This window comes from Natrix helvetica, assembly GCF_964273705.1.
Source record: "Natrix helvetica genome assembly, chromosome: 2".
In the NCBI taxonomy this organism is placed as follows: Eukaryota; Metazoa; Chordata; class Lepidosauria; order Squamata; family Natricidae; genus Natrix; species Natrix helvetica.
This window is the reverse complement of record NC_138552.1, coordinates 80,562,413-80,589,400: the sequence shown is the minus strand read 5'-3', so window position 1 is coordinate 80,589,400 and position 26,988 is coordinate 80,562,413. Positions and strand designations below refer to the sequence as shown.

At 39.5% G+C, this 26,988-nt stretch overlaps 1 protein-coding gene across 2 annotated transcripts in view; it reads left to right on the top strand.

Annotated features, from left to right (window-relative positions):
* Positions 1-26,988, top strand: part of MPDZ (multiple PDZ domain crumbs cell polarity complex component) — a 140,692-nt gene that overhangs the window by 78,603 nt on the left and 35,101 nt on the right. Inside the window, exons 25-35 of one of the 2 annotated variants that reach the window (XM_081945779.1) lie at positions 2,716-2,808; positions 11,487-11,664; positions 13,577-13,687; positions 18,465-18,566; positions 21,502-21,664; positions 22,115-22,311; positions 25,029-25,120; positions 25,436-25,526; positions 25,725-25,805; positions 26,190-26,282; positions 26,361-26,435. In XM_081945779.1, the coding sequence (XP_081801905.1) occupies positions 2,716-2,808; positions 11,487-11,664; positions 13,577-13,687; positions 18,465-18,566; positions 21,502-21,664; positions 22,115-22,311; positions 25,029-25,120; positions 25,436-25,526; positions 25,725-25,805; positions 26,190-26,282; positions 26,361-26,435 (1,276 nt within the window). The remainder of the gene's footprint in view (positions 1-2,715; positions 2,809-11,486; positions 11,665-13,576; positions 13,688-18,464; positions 18,567-21,501; positions 21,665-22,114; positions 22,312-25,028; positions 25,121-25,435; positions 25,527-25,724; positions 25,806-26,189; positions 26,283-26,360; positions 26,436-26,988) is intronic. The other variant, XM_081945780.1, reaches the window with a different exon arrangement.

Sequence of the window (26,988 nt, the reverse complement as noted above, 5' to 3'; positions counted from 1 at the left end):
TGGCTGCTACTTTACCTGGGGCTTCAGAAAATGTTTATACTGTGTTGATTTCTAGATTTTTGAGACAAATGCAACACGCACTGATGTTTTGCATAACATTATCTGTAAGAAAGAACCACCCAATAAATTCCCAGCAATTCTACTTCCTTACTGAATGACAAGTGTCTCAGCCTAACAGATGTATGGAAGATAATTTAGATCTTTCTGTGGAATCTTGCAAACCTAATTCCTATTGAAATTGCCCAAGATGTTACAAGGGTTGTTACCATGCATGTAAGTAGTTAGCATAGTTGTATAATTGCTGGAGGAAGTGGGAAGATATATGAAAGTCAAAGCATCATTAGGTATATTCATTATTTGTCCCACTTTATAGAAACTAGACAATCATGAAGCCTAGTCCATTCTCAGTAGGACAATATGTTTTATTTTACTTTCACATTTCTTCAGTACACATAGAAAAACAGTGGGTTTATGCTAAATAGTCTATAACAGTGATGGCGAACCTATGGCACGCGTGGCACAGGTGGCACATGGAGCCATTTGTCAGGGCACGAGAGGCGCTGCCCTGTCAGCTGGCCAGTGCGCATATGCGTGCTGGTCAGCTGAGATCACCCTTTTTTGGAGAGAGTCCCCCCCCCGGAGGCCCTCCGGAGGCTTCATGAGCTTCCCTGAAGCCTCCGCAGCGCAAAAAAACAGCCCTATGGGAAAACTGGAAGTTCGGAAACAGACTTCCGGTTTGCTCAGAGGGTCGTTTTGACTGTTCCAGAGGCTTCAGGGAAGCATCCTGAAGGTTCCTCAAGCCTTCGGAGCGCTCAAAACGACCTTCTGAGCAAACCTGAAGTCACTTCTGGTTTGCTCGGAGGTTCATTTTGACTGCTCCGGAGGCTTCAGGGAAGCGTCCTGAAGGTCCCTCAAGCCTTCGGAGCGCTCAAAAGTCACTTCCAGTTTGCTCGGAGGTTCGTTTTGACTGCTCCGGAGGCTTCAGGGAAGCGTCCTGAAGGTCCCTCAAGCCTTTGGAGCGCTCAAAAGTCACTTCCGGTTTGCTCGGAGGTTCATTTTGACTGCTCTGGAGGCTTCAGGGAAGCATCCTGAAGGGCCCTGAAGCCTCCGGAGAGCTTCCGGGGGGGGGGTAGGCTGTTTTTGCCCTCCCCAGGCTCCTATAAAGCCTCTGGAGTCTGGGGAGGGCAAACAAAGCATGCAAAAAAATAGGGTGTCGCCTCTGTAGTGCGCGCATGTGCACTGGGGTGTCGCGCATTGCATTATGGCTGTGACATCTCTGCACACTATCCCCCTGCGCTCCTCCCACTTATGGCACGCAAGCCAAAAAAGGTTCGCCATCGCTGGTCTATAATATGTGTGCAATTTCTAACCGATCTGCACACATTCCCCTGCTCTTTTTTATGCATTGCAGTGAAGGTGGAGAATAGACAGTATGCCCTGATTCATGTATTGTACTAAGCCTTAAATTGCAGTTCGTTTTACAGATCATGCTTAGCCATAAATACCTAATTGGATTAATACAGTATGATAAATGTAAATCATGCAAATTACGGCAAGGCTTAGCAAAGTGTCTACGTTCAGATTATATGTATTATAAATGTCTATGTGATCCCAAATTACCAGATGGATTTTCCTGCCTTTAGAAAGTATGAAAAGGTTTTCTGGGGCATAAAAATTGTATTTCTTCCATATATGGATTGAAATGTGAAGAAGAACATGAACAAAAAGTTCTATTAAGCTAGTCTGGGTTTATATTTTGGAAAGCATCGTCATCAATTTTTATAAATGATGTCTAAAATTCAGATGAGATATGGTATTTGTTTTTGCACTGGAATGGAAATCCATATGATATTCTGCAAGATGTCTTTAACAGAACCACCTATATGTTAAATATGAGTTAATTAATTAGAAATGTTTCCTTGGAAAATGCTATGAGTAGAACTCAGTGATTTGGTTTGTTTATCATAATTTCTCTCTCAAAAAATTTGCAACCCTCCCTGAGCAGATTTTGAGATCTTCCAGAGCGCTGTATGGTAGGGTGAAAGAAAGAAATCAGTTTATGCCCTAGAGGGGTAAAGATTATTATTTCCCATTTTCATTGGAATTCTCTAACCTATGTTTTCCAATGTCAATCTTCTTCCAAAAACATATTCTTTAAAATCTGGCACCTATGAAGTGGAGTAAGCTTCCATTTGGAAAAAATCAAACAAACAAACCTACCTCCTCTCCATATATCCATATAACCTTGGAAATATGTTTGGATCACGAATATTGAGGTATTAGAGCTTTGATCCCAGTCAATATCATATGGGTTATATTTAAAAAGGTGAATAAGGCAGTATACAAACAATGCTGATGTTTTCATTCTGAATTCGTATTTATATTTTAATATTGTTTGCATTGATAAATCTCAGGATATTTTTTGGGTTGTATATTCTATCTTTGTATAATTTCAGGGCTGGTCTAGCTGATCTTATTTTATTTCGCTACCCTATGATACTTTAATGTTACTGTTGCCTTGTTTATACCCATGTTGTTATCATTGTTATATTATTATTTCCAATGCATATTTCTGTTTGTTAACAGGGTTTTAAAGATTTATTGTGCTATTTGCCAGTCCTTCCAATTTTCTCACATGTCCCAAAATATTAAAAGACCTGTTTTGGGGATCATAATGATTTCTTTTGATTTAGAGCAAAGTTTGTTTATATGCAGAGAAATTCCAGAACTACCAGAACGAGAAGAAGGAGAAGGAGAAGAAAGTGAACTTCAGAACACAGGCTACAGTAATTGGAATCAACCAAGACGGTGGGTTTGCTTTCAGAGCTAACCTTCTGGCTAGAGCCGAATTGATCAGTTTGAAAGTTTTTAAGGAGGAATGCAAGCAGTCCTTGACTTGTAACCATTCATTAATCACTATTCAAATTTACAATGGCACTGAAAAAAGTGACGGATGAGCATTTTTCACACGATCTTTGCATCACGGTGACGTGATCAAAATTCAGATGCTTAGCAACTGGTTCATGTTTACGACAGTTGCAGTGTCTCAGGGTCATGTACTCACCTTTTGTGACCTTCCGACAAGCAAAGTTGATGGGGAAGCCAGGTTGACTTAACAATCCTGTTACTAATTTTAACAATTGTAGCAAGAAAGGCCATTCTCACTTAAGAACTGTCTTGCTTAGCAAAGGAAATGTTGGGCTCAATTGTTTGTTTATTTATTAGAATTTGTCAAACAAAAACAAGAGAACAAGAATCAAAGAAAAAAAAATACAATGACAGGGACAGTAGGCACATTAGTGCACTTATGCACACCCCCTCTACTTAAGTATGAAGTAAGTGTGAAGTTCCCAGAAGACGACCTAATTAATTTACGAGCCTCGAGACAAAGTTCAAAAGAAATCCAATCATTTATTAGGAGCGACATTCTGGCGTGGACTCCTGTGGAGCCAAAATTGCTTTCGCTTAATTGCGTTTGAACTTTACCCCTGTATCCCCCTCCCTTCTGTCCTGTGTCATAACTCATATTCTCCAACTAGGCTGTAGACATGAGATCCGACTCCGGCTGAAGGCATGCATGGAATTTCCCCTTCCATGCCAGCCTGATAATAATCATGGCAACGCTTTAGAAATTGACAGTAAGGTCCACAGAAGTCAATTTGTGACTGAAACTGAAAATTTGTAGTTGAGACAATTGAACCAGGTAGGGAATTCCAGATTTTGACAACTCTATTACAGAAATCATATTTTTTACAGTCAAGTTTAAAACGATTTACATTGCGTTTAAAGCAGTTGTTCGCACACATATTATTGCGATTAAACAGAAAAAGTCATTTACAGGTAAAGCATTACTACGTATACTTTTGTATGCAATACCTAGGTCTGACAGCAAGTGACACAGTTATCCAAACTAAGAATTTTGAGCCTAGTAGCATAGGGAATCTATTGTGTACAGAAGAGTGAAAGACTTTTCTCGTGAAATACTTCTGAACTCGCTCAATTGTACGGATGTCAGCTATATGGTGGGGATTCCAAACATTTGAACAATACTCTAAAGATTGGTCTAATGTTGGTTTTATAAACTCTAATTAGCAATACAATGTTTCCAGAAAAAAAAGCTTCAAAAAATTAAATGTACAACTCTTGATGCTTTTTTTAGCAATGCTGTTACAGGGAACTTTGGAGCATAAGTTGTCAGAGATAAGTACACCTAGGCCCTTGCCAAAGTTAGGGTCATCTGCTAGATCAATGCCATCTAGCTTATACTTGACATTCTGATTATGTTTATCAATATGTAAGACAGATCATTTATTAATCGAAATTTGAAGTTGCCAAATAGATGACCATTCAGACACAGTCGAGATCACTTTGCAAAACAACAGAATGATCTGTAGAATTGAATAATTTTACGTCATTGGCAAAATGGATGCAATTGCTTTTATGTTGATCACATAAATCGTTGATATAGAGCAAAAAAAAAGTGTGGGACCTAAAACGCTGCCTTGTGGAATACCACTGTTAACTGATGCACGATTAGACAGCCGGTTCCCTATTTTGACTTTCTGCAGTCTATTAGACAGGAAAGCAGCAATCTACTTGTGCAAAGGTCCAGAAATGCCGTAAGAGTTTAATTTCAACAGCAGTTTTGTAACGTACTACTATATCAAAAGCCTTACAAAAATCTATGTAAATTTCATCTACAGCTTTACCTTGATGAAGACATGTAGCCCAGATGTTTTTTTACTGCAAAAGTTGTAAATTATAGAATGAGTTTTTCCTAAAGCCAAACTATTTGCCAGACTGTGGTCATAAATCAAGGATTACTTGTACTCCATTTGCTATGTAGGCTTAGTGAATTCATGATATTCATTTTAGAAAACTTTGTGTTATTACCATGGGGAAGAAAAGAGATGCTCTGAGATTTTCTGTCTTTGAGTTCTCATTTCAAGTACTGTACTAATGGAATTAGAAGAAAACTGTAGCTCTTGAACTTAAAGCAGTAGTTATGAGCCAAAAGTGGGAAGACCACATAAGAGACAAAATGGTGTTAAGATGTCTCTCATCATATAATCATATTTACATACATATAATTTCTCATTTTTCAACTGCAGAATTATCTCTAAGAGGTTTCACATTGATCTCAAGCTTATATAATAGTATTTAGAAGGAGGTGGTCCTGGAGGGCATAACAACCCATTCTACGAGGAGTGCCGCTACCACCATGGCGTGGGCTACGCAGGCCTCTAGACGAAATTTGCAGGGCGGCGGCATGGGCGTCTCCATTGCCGTTCATTAGGAATTATAAGTTAGATAAGTTTGCATCGGCAGATGCAGACTTTGGCCGCAGAGTCTTGTAGGCTGTCCAGATTGGTGTAGCACAACAGGGAAAGTCACCTTCCCATCCTTGAGGACACTGAACTTGGGTATGTCCCATGCATTAGAACTGAGGAGAAATTTCCTGACAGAACAATTAATCAGTGGAACAGCTTGCCTCCAGAAGTTGTGAATGCCCCAACACTGGAAGTCTTTAAGAAGATGTTGGATAGCCATTTGTCTGGAACGGTATAGGGTTTCCCACCTAGGCAGGGGGTTGGACTAGAAAACCTCCAAGGTCCCTTCCAACTCTGCTATTGTATTGTATTTGCTTATTTGTTCGTGTTTGCTTATTAGATCTTTACTTCGTTTCTTAGACAGAAATTCTTTCTCTTCCACTTCTCCACTGCATAGTTCCCTGCTTATTTAAAATTGTGCTGTGAGCTAGTGATTGACTCACTAAATTTCCCTGGTTGATGGTGGATGTGAACCAGAGAATGCCCACCAATATGGATACACAGATCTAGAAATATAGTGTAAAAATGATTCTCTTGGCCACATGGTGGCACTGGCCTGTGGGTTAGGATTAATAGTTGAGGAGATTTATATTTCTTTCTTAGTTCTTTTTTTACTAAAAAGTCTCAAAATTTCTGATAATAAATGCAGCAATATGTTTGTTGTTGTTTATAAGAATTTGCCATTAAAAATAATGCTACTTGCATAGTTCAACAAACATAGCAGAAGCAACAATTTCTACTCTTACTGGTAGCAGAGCAGAGGCAGAGAAAACATAGAATCAACTAGCAGTTCTTTTAGTTGTTTATTTTTACGGGTATACATACTTTTCTATAATTAGTATATTTCTTCTTAAATACTATACACTGAAAGGAGTATTAATTATCATATATAAAACGTGATATTCGCTTCAGCAAAAAGAAGAAACCCAAGTGATTCCTATGTAATGTAATACAGGTTGTCCTCACCTTAACATTTATTTAATGACCAAAGTTACCATGGTGCTGAAAAAAGTGACTGATGGGTCTTTCTCACATGACCCTTGCAACATCCCCATGGTCACATGATCAAAATTTGAATGCTTGGCAACTGGCATGTATTTATGACAGTTGCATTGTCCCAGGGTCATGTGTCCCAGGGTCACAGTTCTAGGCTGCATCAACGCGCCCGGAGACTGCAGTTAGTTCAGAACGCAGCCGCGCGGGCTGTGATGGGGAGTACGAGGTACTCCCACGTAACACCTCTCCTGCGCGAGCTGCACTGGCTGCCTGTGGTTTTCCGGGTGCGTTTCAAGGTGCTGATTACCATCTTTAAAGCGCTCCATGGCACGGGACCTAGTTACTTGCGGGATCGCATCCTCCCACATACATCCCTGCGGCCAATACGCTCACACAGGGAGGGACTTCTCCTGGTGCCGTCCACTAGGCAATGCCAGCGGGCAACACCGAGGAGTAGGGCCTTCTCTGTGATGGGCCCAACCCTCTGGAATGACCTCCCCCCCGACATTAGAACCACTTCTGACCTCCGCTCCTTCCGGCAAAAACTGAAGACCCACCTGTTCCGATTAGCAGGCCTGCCATAATTCAACTGTCCCTCCTGGCAAATGTATTATATCTGGTTATTTTAGGGGCTTTTTAATTTACTGTATTTGTTTTTAGGGGTTTGAATTTATTTTATATCTGCTTTGTACAGTTCTTTTAACTACATTTTAACCTCCTCCATGTCAATTGTCAACTGTACATATTTAATTTAATTTTATTGTATCCTGTTATATTTTGTATGAACTGTACACCGCCCCGAGTCCCTTGCGAGAGAGGGGGCGGTCTAGAAGCATTAAATATTATTATTATTATTATTATTATTATTATTATTATTATTATTATTATTATTATTATTATTATTATTATTATTATTATTATTATTATTATTATTATTAACAGAGGGATAGAATCAAGATCACGTGAAGTGTTAATACCACTTTATAATGCCTTGGTAAGGCCACACTTGGAATACTGCATTCAGTTCTGGTCGCCACGATGTAAAAAAGATGTGGAGACTCTAGAAAGAGTGCAGAGAAGAGCAACAAAGATGATTAGGGGACTGGAGAATAAAACATATGAAGAACGGTTGCAGGAACTGGGTATGTTTAGCTTAAGAGAAAGAAGGACTAGGGGAGACATGATAGCAGTGTTTCAATATCTCAGGGATTGCCACAAAGAAGAGGGAGTCAAACTGTTCTCCAAGGCACCTGAGGGTAGAACAAGAAGCAATGGGTGGAAACTAATCAAGGAGAGAAGCAACTTAGAACTGAGGAGAAATTTCCTGACAGTTAGAACAATTTATCAGTGGAACAGCTTGCCTCCAGAAGTTGTGAATGCCCCAACACTGGAAGTCTTTAAGAAGATGTTGGATAGCTATTTGTCTGAAACGGTATAGGGTTTCCTGCCTAGGCAGGGGGTTGGACTAGAAGACCTCCAAGGTCCCTTCCAACTCTACTATTGTATTATGTATTATTATTATGATCACCTTTTTGCTTCCTCACTTTCTGACAAAGTCGCCGGGAAAGCCAGATTCTCTTAACAACTATTAACAATTGACTCCCGGGGCCACTGCAACTATCATAAAAATGAGTCAGTTGCCAAGTGTTTGAATTTTGATCTTGTGATCCCGGGGATGCTGCAACAGTTTTAAGTGTGAAAAATGGTCATAAGTCACTTTTTTCATTGCCGTTGTAATTTTAAATGGTCAATAAATGAACCATTGTAAGTTGAGGACTACCTATAGTAATTTGATTTGAAATGCCTTTTTTAGCTCAATGTGTGTTCATTAGTTCCTCAAATCATAAACATTATTTTTGCCTTATATGCACTTGTGAAGGCTCACATAGCTTTGGACAGGAATCACCATGGCAATATTTTTAAAGACCATGAAAGACAGTCTTTTCTGTTATTTTATTGTTCTAAATTAGTAAAGCCAGTACAAACCGACAGCAGTGGGATTCAGTGACGTGCAGTCAGGGGAGGCAAGGGAGGCGGAGCCTCACCACTCTCGTCATGAAAATAAAAAATAATTACTCCAGGAAGCCGTGAAAGTGGCTGGGAGAGGCGCGCGGCTTGGTTTAGCCTCCCTGGACATCTCAGCAGCAGCCCCAAGTGTGCCGATCTCGCCATTTTTTATATCGGGCGAGCCCAGGATCCTTGCAAGGGGAATGGGACGTGTGCAGGAGGCTCCTCAGCTCCAGCCTCAATCAGCGCAGCCGCGGTCCCCTTCATCTTGCCTCAGGAAGGAGGGGAATGGGACCATGTGTGCAGGGGAAGGGGATCGCGGCTCTGCTAATCTGAGGCTGTGTGCTGAGGAGCCTCCTGCACACGTGGTCCCATTTCCCTTGCAAGGACCACAGGCTCGCCCAATGCAAAAAATGCCTAGGTACCATGTTTCCCCGAAAATACAACCTGTCCTGCGCTCACTGACCTAGCGTTATCCCGAAAGCACCAAGTTACAGGAGCCGGGGGTGGGTGGAGCGCTCACGTTGCTTGCCGCCTTCAATATACCGCTAGGTTGGGGAGTGGCGTTCTGTCCGGCCAGAGGGGAGAGTTGCCGGGCGGCTGCTCTCTTGTGAACTGGCTCCCGAAGAGCCGGGCACAGCCTCAGGGGCGAAGTAGCCATGAGGTAACTATGCTCACGAGCAGCCGCCCGGAAAATCCCCTCTCTAGCCGGGAAAAGCGCCATTCACTGACCTGAGCAGCCGCCCGGCAAATCCCCTCTCCAGCCGGGAAAAGCGCCATTCACCAAGCCCTTGCGCAGCTCTCCCAGGCGACCGCCGCTGGCTGCTGCCGCCCGCCGCTCTAGGAGTGCTCTCTATGGTGGGCCGGCTGCTGGAAGACTGTCCGGAAAACTCTCTGTCCAGCAGCCGGCCCACCATAGAGAGCACTCCTAGAGCGGCCGATGCTGGAAGTTTTGGAGTTTGGAAGTTATGCACGGAGCGGAGCGGAGCGGGGCGGCGGCGGGCAGCAGCAGCGGTCACCTGGGAGAGCTGCGCAAGGGCTTGGTGAATGGCGCTTTTCCCGGCTGGAGAGGGGATTTGCGGGGCGGCTGCTCAGGTCAGTGAATGGCGCTTTTCCCGGCTGGAGAGGGGATTTGCGGGGCGGCTGCTGAGGTCAGTGAATGGCGCTTTTCCCGGCTGGAGAGAGGATTTGCGGGGCGGCTGCTGAGGTCAGTGAATGCCGCTTTTCCCGGCTGGAGAGGGGATTTGCGGGGCGGCTGCTGAGGTCAGTGAATGGCGCTTTTCCCGGCTGGAGAGGGGATTTGCGGGGCGGCTGCTGAGGTCAGTGAATGGCGCTTTTCCCCGCTGGAGAGGGGATTTGCGGGGCGGCTGCTGAGGTCAGTGAATGGCGCTTTTCCCGGCTGGAGAGGGGATTTGCGGGGCGGCTGCTGAGGTCAGTGAATGGCGCTTTTCCCGGCTGGAGAGGGGATTTGCAGGGCGGCTGCTGAGGTCAGTGAATGGCGCTTTTCCCGGCTGGAGAGGGGATTTGCGGGGCGGCTGCTGAGGTCAGTGAATGGCGCTTTTCCCGGCTGGAGAGTTTCCCGGCAACTCTCCCCTCTGGCCGGACAGAACGCCACTCCCCAACCTAGCGGTATACCGAAGGCGGCAAGCAACGTGAGCGCTCCCCCCACCCCCGGCTCCTGTAACTTGGCGCTTTCGGGATAATGCTAGGTCAGTGAGCGCAGGACAGGTTGTATTTTCGGGGAAACACGGTACCCAGGCATTTTTTGCATTGGGCGAGCCTGGGATCCTTGCAAGGGGAATGGGACCACGTGTGCAGGCGGCTCCTCAGCACACAGCCTCAGATTAGCAGAGCCGCAATCCCCTTCCCCTGCACACGTGGTCCCATTCCCCTCCTTCCTGAGGCAAGATGAAGGGGACCGCGGCTGCGCTGATTGAGGCTGGAGCTGAAGAAATTTCTCCGTTTGGGCTGCGCCCCTGCGATCGGAGCAACCACGTGGTTTGATGACGTCACCAGCCTCACCAGTCATAAACGTCACCGCACGTCACTGGTGGGATTTATGAATAACATCAAAATTGTGAATTTGAGGAGACCCTTTTGATGAAAGAGCTTCAGAATGTCACATTGAGCAATGAAGTTGACCTGAGAACCTAGTTGAGAAGCTGACAGTGTATTCTCCCCTCTCGTCCTCATTCTATTAGCAATGATCCTTATAAGCGTTATTAATAGAATCTTCCTAAAATATGTAGTAAAGGTTGCTGAATGTAGCATATAGTGTTAAAGAACATAGTGTTAGAGCAGGGGTTCCAAACTCATGGCCCGTGGGCTGGATGCGTCACGTGCTGGCCCCACCCCCATTAGTGAATGGCAAAAAAGTCCCGATACGTCATGTGATGCCGCCTTGATGACGTGAGTTTGACATCCCTGGGTGAGAGAGTCAATTTGTTCTAGTGAATAGGCACAAGGCCAAAAACTAGGAGACTGTGAGTTCTAGGTTTGCTTTAGGCATGAAAACTGACCACTTGACCGTAGCCTAGTTGCTCTCTCACAGTCCAGCTTACCTCACAGGGTTGTTGTTGTATAGAAAATAGCAGAAGGAAGAAATATTAGACATGTTTGTCACCTTTAATGATTTTATTAAAATAATTTTTATTTATTTATTTATTCTTATTTATTTATTCTTATTTATTTATTTATTTATTTATTTATTTAGAAATTTATTTATTTAGAAATTTATTTATTTAGAAATTTATTTATTTAGAAATTTATTTATTTAGAAATTTATTTGCAGTCCATCTTGCTCAAATGACTCTGGGTGGTTTACAGCAATAAAACATTAAAATCATCAGATATAAAACAACAAAGCTGGTAAAATAAAATTATTAACACAAGGTAGAGAAGGAGGGAGCCAGATACATTGGGTGGGAGGGAAGGTGGGGTTAACTTTCAATTAGTCAACCAAAATAATAAAGGCAGATTAAAAATACATTAAATAAATAAAAATAATGAAATAAAATATCTCACGAACAAGCCCTATAGCATGCTGCTGTTTACATTTTAAATACCTAGGTTTTCCTATTTAGTAAAACCCTCTTTTTCTGACTAAATTGCATTTCAGTCAACAATTTATTTTTTAGTCATTTGTCATTGTAGGGTTGAGCTCTGGAGAGAGCCTAGCAAGTCTCTAGGAATCAGCATTGTTGGTGGAAGAGGTATGGGAAGTCGTCTGAACAATGGTGAAGTTATGAGAGGAATCTTCATCAAACACATCCTTGAAGACAGCCCTGCTGGCAAAAATGGAACCTTAAAAACAGGAGATAGAATTGTGGAGGTATTATATTGGTTTCCGTTTTTAAAATGAGCTTAGAACTGGTGGGAACTATGGTCCCTTAATGACTTGTGGACTTCAGCTCCCAAAATTCCTGAGTCAGCTGACTCAGGGATTCTAGGAATTGAAGTCCACAAATCATAAAGGGACCATAGTTCCCCATCTCTGGCTTAGAATGTAACTATGTTTTTGCACATTTCTGAGCAGAACTTTGTTTTTGTAAGAATCTTGACTTCTAAAAGTAAATGAAAAGAATATGGCATAATACTGGCTTATAATGTACTTGAATAAAAGGTTTTCATTTGGTCAACTTTGTTATTTCCACTTTGCAACAACAGCATCAACAACAACAGGACTCAAATTGAGGAAAAAGTAATATGAGAGCATTTTAATTTTTCAGGACATTTGATCACAAATGTGAAGGTGCCTCTTTACAACAACAAAATTATTCTAGCTTATAGAGCAGGAGACTGCTGAACTTAACATATATCAAAAGGCTTCAGGGCCTTTTCAGAAGGTTTCACAAACACAGTGGTGTTTGACATTACAATTATTAATTGATGAGGTATTTAAAATATGTCTTATATATAACCTGAATCTGCATAACCACTCTTTTTTCTTTCATCCCCTTTTTAAAATCCCACAACAATTGAATCACCCATGTATCAGATGAAAGATTATATCTTTTATTAAAAATTGGTAGTCTGAAAAGATGCTCAATAAAGGAGCATATTTGTAGTTCTTATTTGAAATGAGGGGTTTGGGGTGCTGCCTGAGGTTGTTACCCCATTTCTTTCTAGCACTGATGATATTACTCAGTTTGGATAGTGAGACATCTGCAGGAAAACAACCTAGCCTGTGAAGATGCCACCAGTCTCCTTCTGATTTTGACTATTCTATGCTAACATGGTTCTTCTACAATACTAACAATATAACTTCATTATCTTCAGATACCAGAGCAGATTTTGAACACCTGTCTTGCAGAATTTCACAGTTGAAAGGCTCTTTTCAGAAAACAGTAGGTTAGAAGATAGCATTTTTAAGCTGTAAGGAATAAATAAATTTCCCTAAATTATTTTATAGTTTTAAAACAATTTTATTGGGAGCTGCCCTTAGTTGTCTGAAAGCAGGATGGCCATATAAATGTTTAAAACAAATTAATAAAAAATAAATACACTATACCACCATCTCATTTTTAAAAATACCTAATGTTATTTTATTAGAGATGTGCTTACAATAGTGAAACGCATAAACACAATCTTGATTTGAAAGGATGAATTATTTATCATTCACTTCCAAAGGTGCTTTAGGGATTATGACCGCTGCTGTGTATTTTGACTCTGAAACATTTATTAAGAGACAAATGCACAACTATCAGTAATATGGACTTATACAAAATGATGTATGGAGTCCATTGAAGGTTTTTTTTAAAAAACCTTTCATATTCCTCTATCTTGCTACATTTTGTACAATCCTTGTTATATATGTAATATTGCAGATTTATGCCAGGTTTATGCCAAAGACTTGACAGTCTTGAATTTAAGATAATCTTAGATTCCAAAGAAAAATTAAAATTATGTTATGTTTGACAGCCCAGTGAAATCAGAGTTTGATTTAAGCTCCATATCTGAATCACTAAAGATACAGTGCAAATTAAATTCTCAGATATAAAACAATGTTAAATTATAACTTAGAATAATAACTTCCACTCTAATATTATATCTTAGGTGTTCATGTATAATTTTATGATCTTGCTAAAACATGAAATGCTGCAAAGGAGGGACTGAAATTTAGAAGGGACCGGCTAGAGATGTTTGCCTACATAAAATAGAGAAATAGGTATAATTTTTAGGAGTTTCTTCATCATTTTTAGCTACGTGTACCATCATATTAAGCTTAGACATTACATTTTCAGGTGGATGGAATAAATCTCAGAGATGCAAGCCATGAGCAAGCAGTGGAAGCCATTCGAAGAGCAGGCAACCCAGTAGTCTTCACGGTACAGAGCATTATAAGCAAACCAAGGGTAAGCATACAAAGAGAGAAAAAGAAAGATATATAGAACCATAAATATGCATCCAAAGTTAAGCATTTATTCCAAATTTTGTTAATTTGGAGGAGAACTGAGACTTTGCTTTCTAAAACTTACATCATCTACAAGCTAAGAGCAGAATTAGTTGAGGTTGCAATTAGTCCTTGGTTTTGTGATGAGAAATCTGTATAGATTGGAAACAGGAAATGGCACTTCACTCATTTAATCATGCAGAAAGTTGATGAAATATTTACATGCTATATAACAGGAGTGTCCAATTCTGGAAGTTCTGGAAGTTGAAGTCCACCAGTCTAAAAGTGGCCAAGATTAGACACCTCTGCTATTAATGATAGAGTAAGGTTTTGAGGATTTTTCCATACTACGTTGCACTGGAGATTATAATATTACTAAGGCAGCTGAGATCCTGTTATATATTACATCTGTACATATGCCATCTTGATTTCCCACCTGTTAGCCATGCCTGGCAAAGGAATTGTGATCTGTGCAAAGGCTAAGAAATCCACATGAGGCTATATATTTGAAAGGTTAATTGGTTGCCCAAATATTGCCTTCTTTTTCCTTACCATTTCCCCTGTACCTTTCATTTTCCTCTTAAGCATAAATCAGGAGAGAGAGAAAGTCTGCAGTGCAGAATCACTAAGTAGCCCTCCATAAAAGGATATGGCTTTCAGCCACTTTGCACAGTCATTTTAATATTGTTGCTTGCATCACTTGAAACTATACTTCCTGTATGTATTTTTTTTTTTTTTTTGGTAAGTCGCATGTTTGATTTACTGGCTCTTTTCATAACTCTTGTTTCCCAGCCAATATCTCTTTATGGCTCTTTAGCATCCTCTGCTCCTGGTGGGCAGAAATTTAATAATCCATTTTACCATCAGTCATCACAGGTAAATAGCATGGGTAGTCCTGTTGTATATTGGTGATTTGTATGCAGAACTAATGGGAGCTTGTGAATTTGCTGTGGCATGGGAAAATACATTTGCTTGCTGAATGTTGGTGATGTAAAAACAATGTCTTTAGTTTGTGCTCTTTATATGAAACCCTAATATCTTCTAAGGGGATTTCCAATGTTTATCAACCAGAAAGCTACCTGTATTTTCTTCTGGTAGTCACCTTTTAATGCTGCTTCATGAAATTAAAAAAAAAAAAAATAAAGTGATGTCACAGGCATAGGTGGTTTATTCGTCCATTGGAGAGAGTTAAAGCATTGCTTTAGGGGGATGAATGTTTTCTGTTGATCAACAAATTTTAGCAATTAACAATTCTTATTTTGCTTATACACAATAAAAGGAGTCTATTTTGTTACATATGGCTATGCATTAAATGTATAATTTACCAAAAATGCTCAAGCTATTATATGATGGTTCAGAGCTATTGTAGTAACAGAAATTAACTTATTGTTTGTGTTGGACCCATCTGCCTGTGAAATTTGAACTAGCATTGTTAGTGAAAGGAGTTACATAAATGTTTATGGAGGGCTTTCTTATTATTTCAAATCATAGAGAAGTTCTATATTTGATAGAGCTTTGTAAATAAGGAATGATTAATGCCTGTCTGCATGCTTGTCTCTTGTAATCCTGTCGTTCAGTGTTTATTTCCTTCAAAATGTGCTTTTAATGCTTCCACTGAAACGTGGCATGTTTAAGGTGTTTTGAAATGATTCAAGCTAGGGATTTCTCTCTTGAAAAATAAGCATTGTTCAATTCTCTGAGAAAAGTGATAATTTGGTTTATTTCCTGAAACTTGTTTATACACAAGGCTAAAACCTTCTGAAGCGAAGCAGAAGTCTTTCTTTAAAGCCCAGCTGAACATCACGGAGAGGAAAGTTTCATGTAATAATACGAATGTGCAGAGTTCAAAGTTATGTGATATCATTGTGCAGCGGCACAATAAAACAATCAAAGAAAAAAGTACTTGGGAAAAAGAAGCATTGAAAATCAAGAGTAAGCTTTTCGAGAAGGAAATAATTATTCAGTTCATCACTCCAGTTTTAATGAAAATAATCTAGAGAATATATATTCTTAATTATAATCACAACACATAAACATGTGATTTTCATATACAGATATTCTCAGAACAGAGCGGAGCTACATTTTGATAGTCCCAAAAAATCGGTTTGAGGACTTACTGCTACTTGCTGCAGATCTTAATATCCATGTAAGCAACAGCAAGTAATGCTGTCTGTCTTTTTCTGTATAAGTGTGGTGTTGTTTTAGTTGCGAAGTCATGTCCAACCCATCGCAACCCCATGGACATCATTTCTCCAGGCCTTCCTGTCCTCTACCATCCTCTGGAGTCCATTTAAGCTCACACCTACTGCTTCGGTGACTCCATCCAGCCACCTCATTCTCTGTCGTCCCCTTCTTCTTTTGCCCTCAATCTTTCCCAGCATTAGGCTCTTCTCCAGTGAGTCCTTCTTTCTCATTAGGTGGCCAAGGTATTTGAGTTTCATCTTCAGGATCTGGCCTTCTAAAGAGCAGTCAGGGTTGATCTCCTCTAGGATTGACCGGTTTGATTGCCTTGCAGTCCAAGGGACTCACAGGAGTCTTTTCCAGCACCATAGTTCAAAGGCCTCAATTCTTTGGCACTCAGCCTTTCTTACGGTCCAACTTTCACAGCCATACATTGCAACTGGGAAAACCATTACCTTGATTATATGCACTTTTGTTGGCGTATAGTATAAGTGTATTTTGTATAAGTATTTTTCCCCCCTGATCATTTTAATGTGGATCCCCCCCCATTTCTGTGTTAAATTCAATCAACATATTTTTTTTAAAATGTAATTTATTTATTTCTTAGAGTATATCCACCTTTTGTTCAGAAGCTCAAGGTATTATACATTATGCTTCATTTTTTCATAGTGCCAATAGCCTGTTCAAATGCAGCATGATCAATTTCTTTCTTACTGGAGTATAGCTTAGGGAAAAGTGAGAGGTTGCTGGCCAGTGTGCCTGCCTTTCCCTCCCCCCTGTTTAAGTATAATAACAGCTCTGTTATCTGAAAGCTGACCTTCACCCCCTAGAGAGTAGTGCTTTGAAAATAAAGGGAAATATTTTATCTCAGTCTTTGAGGTAAAGTGGACCAATTTTTTCAGAAACCTTTGCTGTATCTGTATCATCATCATCATCATCATCATCATCATCATCATCATCATCATCATCATCATCATCGTTTTAGCCATTGTTTATCTACTGCAGGATGAAGGCTTCTTCCCTGTATTTCCAACCAATACGGTCCTGAGTTTTCTTTTGCCAATTGGGCCTGTAATACTTGCTGATGCCATCAATCCATCTTGTTTTCGGTCTCTTTTGCTTTTTATCAAGTGGGATCCATTCTGTGACTGGCTTGCTCCACCTGCCATCAGTTCTTCTTCTTGCTATGCTGACCAGCCCATTTCAATTCAATTCACTTTTGTTTGTTCTCTAATCCACGTGCAGGTCTTTCTGTCTTGTCTCTTTGCTATATATCAGTAGCAATACACTTCTTACAAAAAAATTCTTTTTGGAACTTTTTAGTTGTCTTCTGCATTATGAAAGAGTAAGGATTGCTGAATCCGTTTAAGAGGCTAAGGGCTCAACACTCTCACCAGATATAGAGCAGATAGGGTGTGCCAGCTGTGAGGCAGCAGGAGCCTTACCGGTTCAATTCCTGTTCGCTATCTTCTCTTAAAAACAGTGCTCCAAACTTAGTAAGAATAAACAATAATCTTAAAAGAGAAAAATGTGCAGAAGTTTAGTTCAGCTTTATTACTTTTTTTTCCAAAAAAAGGAGGCAAATAAAATGTCTGTGTTCCTATATTTTAAAACTATAAATACATTATTTGCTGAACAATATGGAGTTGTAGAATCAGCTCTTGTTCTAGCCTTGTTGAGTTTACTTTCTTCATCTCTGTTCCTATAGTAGGCAGTCTTTATCACTAGTGACGAAATGTGCTAAAATTCTTTGAATGAATCTATTTTGGTCCTCCTTTTAATAAGTCAGGGCAGAGCAAATAACAAATGTACATATTTACCCAGTTAGTTAAATCCAAGGACTTTCCCACATCCTGGATTATACCTGGATGGTATAATCTTCTTAAACAATAGGGGAGCATTTTTGCTTTATTAGGAAAATGTATGCATAAAATATTTTTACTTATTCATAAAGCTTAAAAAATGTCCTAATGAATGATAGTATTAAAATATTATCATTTAGGAGAAATTCCTATTTCTGTGTGGTATTTGCAGTATAATCACTGTTTCCCATACAGGTAGTCCTTGACTTACAAACATTCATTTAGTGGTTGTTCAAAGTTACGATGATGTTGCAAAAGTGACTTACGACTGGTTTTCACGCTTACGCCTGTTGCATGAGCACCCTGTGGTCACATGATCAAAATTTGGGCACTTCGCAATTGGCACGTATTTATGATGGTTGCAGGGTCCCAGGGTCATGCGATTTACCTTTTCAGACCTTCTGACAAGCAAAGTCAATGAGGAAGCCAGATTCAATTAACAGCTGTGTTGTTACTAATTTAACAACGGCAGTCACATCTATGGCAAGAAAAGTCGTAAAATGGGGCAAAATTCACTTAACAGCAGTCTTGCTTAGCAACAGAAATGTTGGGTTCAATTTTGATTGTAAGTCAAGGACTATATGTAAGCTACCATTTGCTGTTGGGCAAATGCTGATCGCGCATGTGTGAACGTGCCGTGCCCTATTATATGTGTCTTTTCATTAGTAGGTTCCTTTCTGTTTTTATTTTTTATAGAATGTCCCTATGCCTTATCTGCAGTCCAATCCTTTCACTAAGCCTCCTGCCTTCAGCAGCACTAACCCTTTTGTTGATCCTCTGCAGTTCAACACTAACAAGGTTGGATTATGCCCATGTGTTTGTGATGGACTTGGTGAATATTTATGTGTTTATCTTTTTTTCCCTTCCTTTCTTAGACCCTCATTTAACAATATTAATAATGTTTCATAAACCAGTGGTTTGCTGGAAGTGAATATTCTCCATATTGAATTATGGCTATCATGCTCATATATCCCACTCATCCCCTTCCATTGAAATTACGACATGGAGGTAGGAGAAACTTTTGATAGTGCCTGATCTATCAAAGGATGATGGTAGGTCTTTTAACAAGATGGAATTTGAAGAGTAACTTTCTAACATGATTAGGGTTTGCTTAAAGAAGAAACTTAATGCTGAGTTAATTGGCAGAATGAATGGGAGTCCTGTTACTTTTGAACACTAGACATTTGAACAAAAGTTTCTACTTTTGGATAAAAGCATAGAAATATTTTTCCCCTTCCACAAATCCTATTATGCTTGTAAAGCGTTAATCTAGCAAATATTGAGTACAGCTAGTTAATGGTACCATCTTACTCTTGTGTATCTGGAGACTAGTGTTACAGCAACTGTAAACAGATGTTTGTTAATTGATTGTAATTGAATTGTTTGTTCAATTAGAAATAGAAAGTTCTGTTTCTACTAGACTGGTTTGATGTAGTGCTTAAGGCACCAGGCTGGGAACTAGGAGGCTCTAAGTTCTAGTCCTACCTTAGTCATTAAAATGACTGGGTAACTTTGAGCCAATCATCTTACAGTAGCATTCCCAAACCTTTCGAGCACCAGGGACCAGTTAGATAGGTTTTTCCATGGACCAGAGGGGGCATGGTTTCATGTGTTGCTTCCATCCCGCAGATGGGGCTTTGCTTGTTTGTGCAGCCTGGTTTCTGTCATGCCGTGGTCCGGTGCCGGTCCACGGTTGGGAACCCCTGCCTTACAGGATTGTTGTTCTGGGCAGAATAGAAGGAAGAGAAAGGATTTTCACAGCCTTGAGTTCTTATAAAAATAAGAAATGCTCCCCATATTATCTGTTTTCTCATACCCATTGAAATTTTCGCCTAATTTGAATAAGTCAAATTATTCAGTATATAGCTATTCATATATATATATATGCTGGTTTTGTTGTATTTGGGTCTTTTCCCGTGTAAGGTTGAGATTGTCTTTGCAATGTTTCGGCAGGATCTCACCTGCCATCTTCACGCTTGAAGATGGCAGGTGAGATCCTGCCGAAACGTTGCAAAGACAATCTCAACCTTACACGGGAAAAGACCCGAATACAACAAAACCAGCATACCTACACCCGTGAAAATCTATGAAAACAAATATGCTGATAAATAAATAAAGGGAGACTAGTATAGATCTATTTCAAGCTATTTAGCTCTCATCAGCTAGCCATACCCTTACTAGGATTTGAATCTGGGCATACCAGGGGTTGTAACACAAATACACACACACACACACACACACACACACACACACAAATAATATCCTCCATTCCCATCCTTTACTTGTCCCTATGGCAATTACAAAGGTGTCATCTTTTCCTTCTAAATGTACCTGCTGTTTTAGTGTGAGCATAAATAATGTTCATATCATACTGTGAAGAATTCAGGTATTCCTATGACTAAATTGATATATAATTGGAGAAAGACATCAATATCTTTTTAAAGACATCACCCCCTTTCTCAGCAGTTTTCCAATTTCAGACATTTTATTTCCATTCACTTCTTAAGACCTTTCCACATATTTTCCTAAGGGCATGGAAATCCATTTCCAAAATAAGTTCTGCAAAAGGCACCTTTTGAGTGTGTTATTTATTTAAATTTTTCATGAACAGCACTTCTAATAGTGTACACAATTGAAGAAAGCTTTGTATCAGCTAATGTGTCACATCCATTTGGCCCTTCTTTCGTGCAATCATTTAGTCAATTTATACAGCCACTCGTCTCACATCAGTGACTCTGAGCAGCTCACAAACTTAAAAACCACAGCAAAATGCAATAAAATATAAATAACCATAAAATCATGAAACCAAATTAAAAACCATCAACAAGAACAGGAAATATTGTTTTTTTCATTTGTGAAAACAAATTTAAAAAATGCTCCCTGCTGATTTGATTTTTCTACAGTAGCACTTTGGTAATACTATAGTATGCACTATTCACAATAGCATCTCTCCATCTATCATGAGATCCCCAAGAACTCTTGATCTAGGCCCATGATAGCAAACCTATGGCATATGTGCCACAGGTGGCACATAAGCCGTCGCCTCAGCTCCACCTTGCATGTGTGCACGCTTCCCACCAGACAGCTGATCTTTGGGTCTCTAATGCGCATGCGTGGAGTTCATGCAGGAGACACGCAGGCATGTGCGTGGGGGTCACGTGCACATGCATGGGGCTGAGGGAGCGGGAGGCGGTATGTCACTCCCCCCATAGCCCATTTTTGGTCCCAGGAAGCTGTAGGGAGGCCTACTAGGCCCAAAATGACAAGGGGTAGCAACAGGGGAGGGGGGGAAAGCACAGGGGAGGTCATGTGTGCATGTGCAGTGGGGCAGGGCACACAGTGACAAAAAGGTTAGCCATCACTGATCTAGGCTAATGCAATGTCTGTGACATATCACCCCCATTTACTATTTCAGAGACAATTTTTGATATAAAATGATGTACAATCAAGAACATAATTATTTTTGGAGGATGCATTCATAGTCCTTAACATGTTCCTGTTTGTCCAGTTTTGGAACTAACCTGCAAAGTTTTAGTGGTATGTAGGCTGAACAAACGTTCCTCTTCACCGAATTTGATTTGCAGTTTCCATCTTGTTTGCTTTTTTATCCTAGTATTGCTATGCATTTTAACTTCAAAGTCCTGGGTTTTTCTTTTTCATCATCCCATGCATTTCGACTGGACATAATTCCTCTCCGTCTCCTCAAACACTGTATTTTCCTTACTCCCCGCAGGCATCCAGTCAGTCAGATTCAGAGCCAGAAAAAAAATCATCCTGTAATCTGCCCTTGCCTCCAGCTTCAGTATTTCCAGCAATGAGCAGTGAAATTGTTCTGCAGTCCACTAACAATCACTTGGAAGATTTGGATAAGGAGGATGAGTTTGGATACAGCTGGAGTAAGTTACCTCTTTGTCTGCAGTGTGATAGCTTCAATAGTTTTTTCTTTGATATGCTTGAATAGAATCTGTGGTCAAAACTAACAGCTTTGTTATTTCCTTGTGCTGTAAGCATTCGATCTGGGCCATATAGTTTTAATATAATTGTGCTTCAGGTGTAACACAGGAATGATTGTGATTGTTGTTTAAAAATATCCCTAAAAGTAGCACATAAATAGAGAAAGTGTCTTTATAATGAAGAAAGGAGTGATGGAGAGATTCTTACTTTCCTGTTTTTTAAAAAATGAAGTGGCTGGGGGCATGCCTTTTTCTAACTTTGGCAAGTGAATAGAAACATAAATTCATTCTTGAATTGTTTTTGTAATGTTGAGTTGAAGTTTAGGACTATTGAATTCCAAAGTTTTGGAATCGATTTTTGACTTCGCCACACGTTTGAATCTTTATACTTAGGGAAAATCAGTCGCCAGTACGGGAATCTGCCAGGAGATCTGCACATGATAGAACTGGAGAAAGGGAAGACTGGATTAGGACTCAGCCTAGCTGGGAACAAAGACAGATCCAAGATGAGTGTCTTTGTAGTGGGCATTGATCCAAATGGAGCAGCTGGAAGAGATGGCAGGCTGCAGATTGGAGACGAGTTACTGGAAGTAAGTGTCTAATAGACTTAAATGAAATATACTGTCCTTAAGGACAGAAGAGCAATTAATTCAATACAATTAATTGGCATAAAATGTAGGGTTTAATTAAAATAATGTTATTTTCCATCAGTAATGTCCCTTCTTTATATAAATTGTACCTTCAAATCAGTTTTGACATTTGGCAACTATGGTACATAACTAGTCCTTTCTCCTTTTGTCCTTTTTATGGAAGTGGTTTGTCTTAGAGAAAGTGATTGACCCAAGTCATCCAGCTGGCTTTGAGCCTCAGACAAGACTAGAACTAAGATTGTAGACTATAAAATGTCACTCACAGATTGAAAATTATAGCATACAAAGACTGGTTTTTATTATTGTTGATGTGATGGTGGGGTAGTACTTGGGGTTGAGTACTTTGCCAATGTCCTTCTGGACGTTGAACTTCGGGTGCTAAATGCAAAGTCTGTAGCTTTGGCTTGCTTCTTGAGCATTAATAGAGACAGGACCCTTTTGTTCCCTTGTTTATCCTCTGGAATGTTGTTCTCTGAGAAATTTGTACAGTTTTTCTGTGCCTTGATTTAAAAAGCGGTTAAAATGGCAATACTTAGGGTATCATATACTGAGATTTATATACCGTCCCATAGTGCTTTACAATGCTCTCTGGGTGGTTTACAGTGTCAACATATTGTCCCCCAACAATATGGATCCTCGTTTTACCAACCTTGGAAGGATGCTGAGTCAACCTTGAGGATCAAACTCCAGGCTGTAGACATAGTTGGTCTGCAATACTGCATTCTAACTATTTAACCACCAAACATGGCGTTTCTTATGAATGAAGGCAAATATGCATATTCCGGGATAATGTAATAACTGGGATCATAGGTTTAGTCTTCGGAGTTTTCAAACACATGCTGGAGCCAATCCTCAGGAAACTTCTTGTTCCGACCTAGGCTTCCCCAGCAGCACGAAGTCGAGTCCTCATTGTGATAAACCTCTTTTATTTAATTTACGGTGAATTCCTCTCCAGCAAAGTCCCGGCCCACAGTCTTTCAACCATGTTTCCCTGAAAATAAGCCCTCCACAGTTAATAAGCCCAATCGAGCTTTTGAGCGCATGCGCAAAAATAAGCCATCTCCGAAAATATTGCAACACAGGAGCAGCCATGAGGTGACCATGCTCGCTGCCTCCTGCACCCCAAAAATAATAAGACCTCCCTGAAAATAAGGCCAAGCGCTTATTTCGGGGGTCAAAAGAAAATAAGACCCTGTCTTATTTTTGGGGAAACATGGAAGATAGTTCACAATTACCGACCTTTATCAGGCTTAGAGAGTGGCCAGGCCGATATCTTTCAGACACTGCAATACTTGGCAAGAATGGAGGAATAAACTTTCCTGCAAACATCCCTCCTCTTTCTCTCTTTTTTTATTTCCTATGGAAGAGGCCATTCACTGTCCACCTGTGGCCTTACTCCCAAGTCGACCCTTGTTCCTTAGCTGTTCCCTTCATCTGGCAACTCTGCACATGCACACACTGGGAACAGGCTCCAGCTTTTTGTCTGCCCCACTGATCTCTGATTCTGAAGGCAGCTGATAACTGTCAGACGGCCCTGGCCCCATCTCTGCCTCCGATGCAGAGCACTTGTCAGAGCCTTCCCCAGACTCCAGGACTGGGCAATGTTCCTCCCCAACTTCCTCACTGCCTGAGTCTGCCACCAGTTCTACTGGCCGCTGGTGGGCCACAACAGTTCTCTCTACCAGCTTTTTTCCCCCCAGACATGGGTTAAGGTAGTTGGTAAGCCTCTTTCAAGATTTTGCTTTTGAGCTGTTTGTTTTTTTTTCTTCCAGATAGGCTTTGTCTCTTCTGCTTTGCTTATTTGTTTGTTAATGCAAGTTGTCCAGAGTTATCATATAAGGTGGCCTTATAATTCCTTCCTCCCTTCCTTCCTCCCTCCCTCCCTCCCGGATCAAAGAGGTAAAAGAAAATAGAATACAGCAGCCAGGAGGGCATGAAAATAATCTTTGTGGGTGTAAAGATTTCATGTATATCTACAAATTATACCTTGTACATTGATGATGTATAGAATGAGATCTTTACAAAAAAAATGTTAAGCAACAGGCAGGAGGATATTTCAAAGGCAACCTCCATAACAGATTTTGTAGAGAAGAGGAATTGCTCTTTTCTATTTGTGCTGTCAGAAGCAGTTTTATCAATAGAACTTTGGAATACGTTTGCTATTAATTTAAAGATGATTAATCTTGGAAATTAAAAGCAAAATATTCAGACATTCCTGTGCAGCTATAAATTAGTCTGATTGCAAATTGTTTTGCCATCATTTATACCGTATTTATCAGTCTGCTTCCCCATGCCTTCGTTTTCATTTGGCAAAAAATAAGTTATGAATCATTAGTGAATCATTAATGATAGTGTTCTCAATGTCAGCAAAACCACTGCAATCAAGCAAAGGGCATTTTCCAATCCAAGAGAGAGGCCAGTGCAAACCAACAGCTGTTAACGATTTTGATAACAGGGAAAATAATAATAAATATTGCAGGATTAGTATCCATAGTGGAACGGCTGACGAACAATATTAATAAGGTAACAATTATAATTAGTAAGAAGTTTATTACACTGAATCAATTATAACAATAATCAGCTTTGCATGTGAAAGAATTGATTTGGGAAGAAATGATGAAATGTGTATTCTTCTCTGTTTGTGCCATGCTGATCAGATAAATGGACAAGTTCTGTATGGAAAAACACATCAGAATGCATCTTCAATCATCAAATGTGCGCCTTCTAAAGTAAAAATAATCTTCATCAGGTAAGAAACATTTAATACCTTAATCTTTTAGTCTTGTCTCATTTCATCTTTCAGATAATGGGAAGGGCATCAAAGCATTACTGAGGGTTTTCTTGAATTATATACCTGTTTTCAGAATTGCAGGTATTAACTTTAGAGTCCCTCTGGACTGAGAGGTAGAGATCAATCACCTAAATCAGTAAATAAATAAACAATATAGATTTTTTTTATTTAAAAAAAAAAAACAAAAATATTATTTAGATACCAAAAGTTTAAAGAAAACCTCCTCCAACACTGGTTCCATAATGTTAAAATTGTGTGCTTTTTGTATGATAGAAACAAAGATGCTGTCCATCAGATGGCTATTTCTCCTGGTAAAACATTGGCATCAGCATCTTCGTCTTCAGGGATGGTTCAGTATGAAGAGGTACAATGCATATTCAATATTCATCTTAATTTAGTTAATTAAAAATTTGCTACTTATAATGTTTTCCATTGAAAATAATCAAAAGGCAGACCCAGTTTTAATTTAGAAGTAACTTCATAGAGATATTCTTAGTGAATTTAAACGTGGTTCTTTTATAGCTATTGTGAATATATATTTTAACATATTTATTTTGTTTAGGGGGAAGTGAACATTTCAAGCTCTAATTTACCAATAGATCTGACTTTATATAAGAATGTTCAAAACGTGGAACTACCTAAGGTAAATAGGTGTATTTAAGTTCTGTTTGTATCTCTAGTCATAAATGAATTTCTGGCTGTACATTTCTTTTATTCTGATACAGAAGGTACAAATGAGGCAAGCCGCCTCATATTTTATTTATGTATTTATTTACACACACACATACCTAGATACGAGTAAGAAAGCACGAAAACATTGTTTGATGTGCTTAAATTTTGCAAACGCTTTTTAAGTTTCTGAGAAATGTAAAACCTGAAGTGTGGCTTAGATTTTATCTGTATATTAGTTTGAAAATTTTAACAAACTCTTATTTGTGTAGAATTTGCAAAGACTGAAATACTAAACTATCATTTTACCATTGGTTAAACTCTTCAATAACAGTAGTTGCACTTTGTGATTCTTTAGGATCAAGGTGGCATAGGTATTGCTATTGGTGAAGAAGATACACTTAATGGTGTAGTTATTCAGAACTTAACAGATCATGGTGCAGCAGGAAAGGTAAACTTGACACTAAATATGATAAAAATTTACATTTCATCCTCTTTGACCTGTGTTAACATATTTATTTTATTTCAGGATGGCCGCATTAAGGTTGGAGATCAAATTCTAGCAGTGGATGATGAAGTTGTTGTGGGCTATCCTATAGAAAAGGTAATTGAGCAATAACTACCCTAGGCAGTTTTTAAACATTCGTTTGTCATAAGTTAAAATGCTTGATTATTTATTTTATTTTTATTTATTAAATTGTAGGCTACCAATCTTATCACAGGGTAACTCTGGCCAGCTTATTAGGATAAAACTATACAAAACAAGCATATACAAAACATGCATACAAAATAAAATACTGTAAAATATAAATTATCCACTCTTAGCTAAAGATGGGAAGAAACTGTAGGATGAGCAGGCAGGCATGTGGGATTTACATATTTCTATGGGATTAGATTTATAGCATTGTTCAATTTACATATTTCTATGGGATTAGATTTATAGCATTGTTCAATTTTTAAAACTCAGTTTCTATCTCACATCTCATTAAAGACCCCTGTCCAAGAGAACATGTCAAACAATCAGATAATTGTTGATCAGAGAGAGAATCATTAATGTTTAATGAAATTTAAAGTATCTCCTTTCATGAACGAATGAGTGTGTGTGTGTATATATATGTATGTATGTATGTATGTATGTTGTATTTGTGCTGATAAAT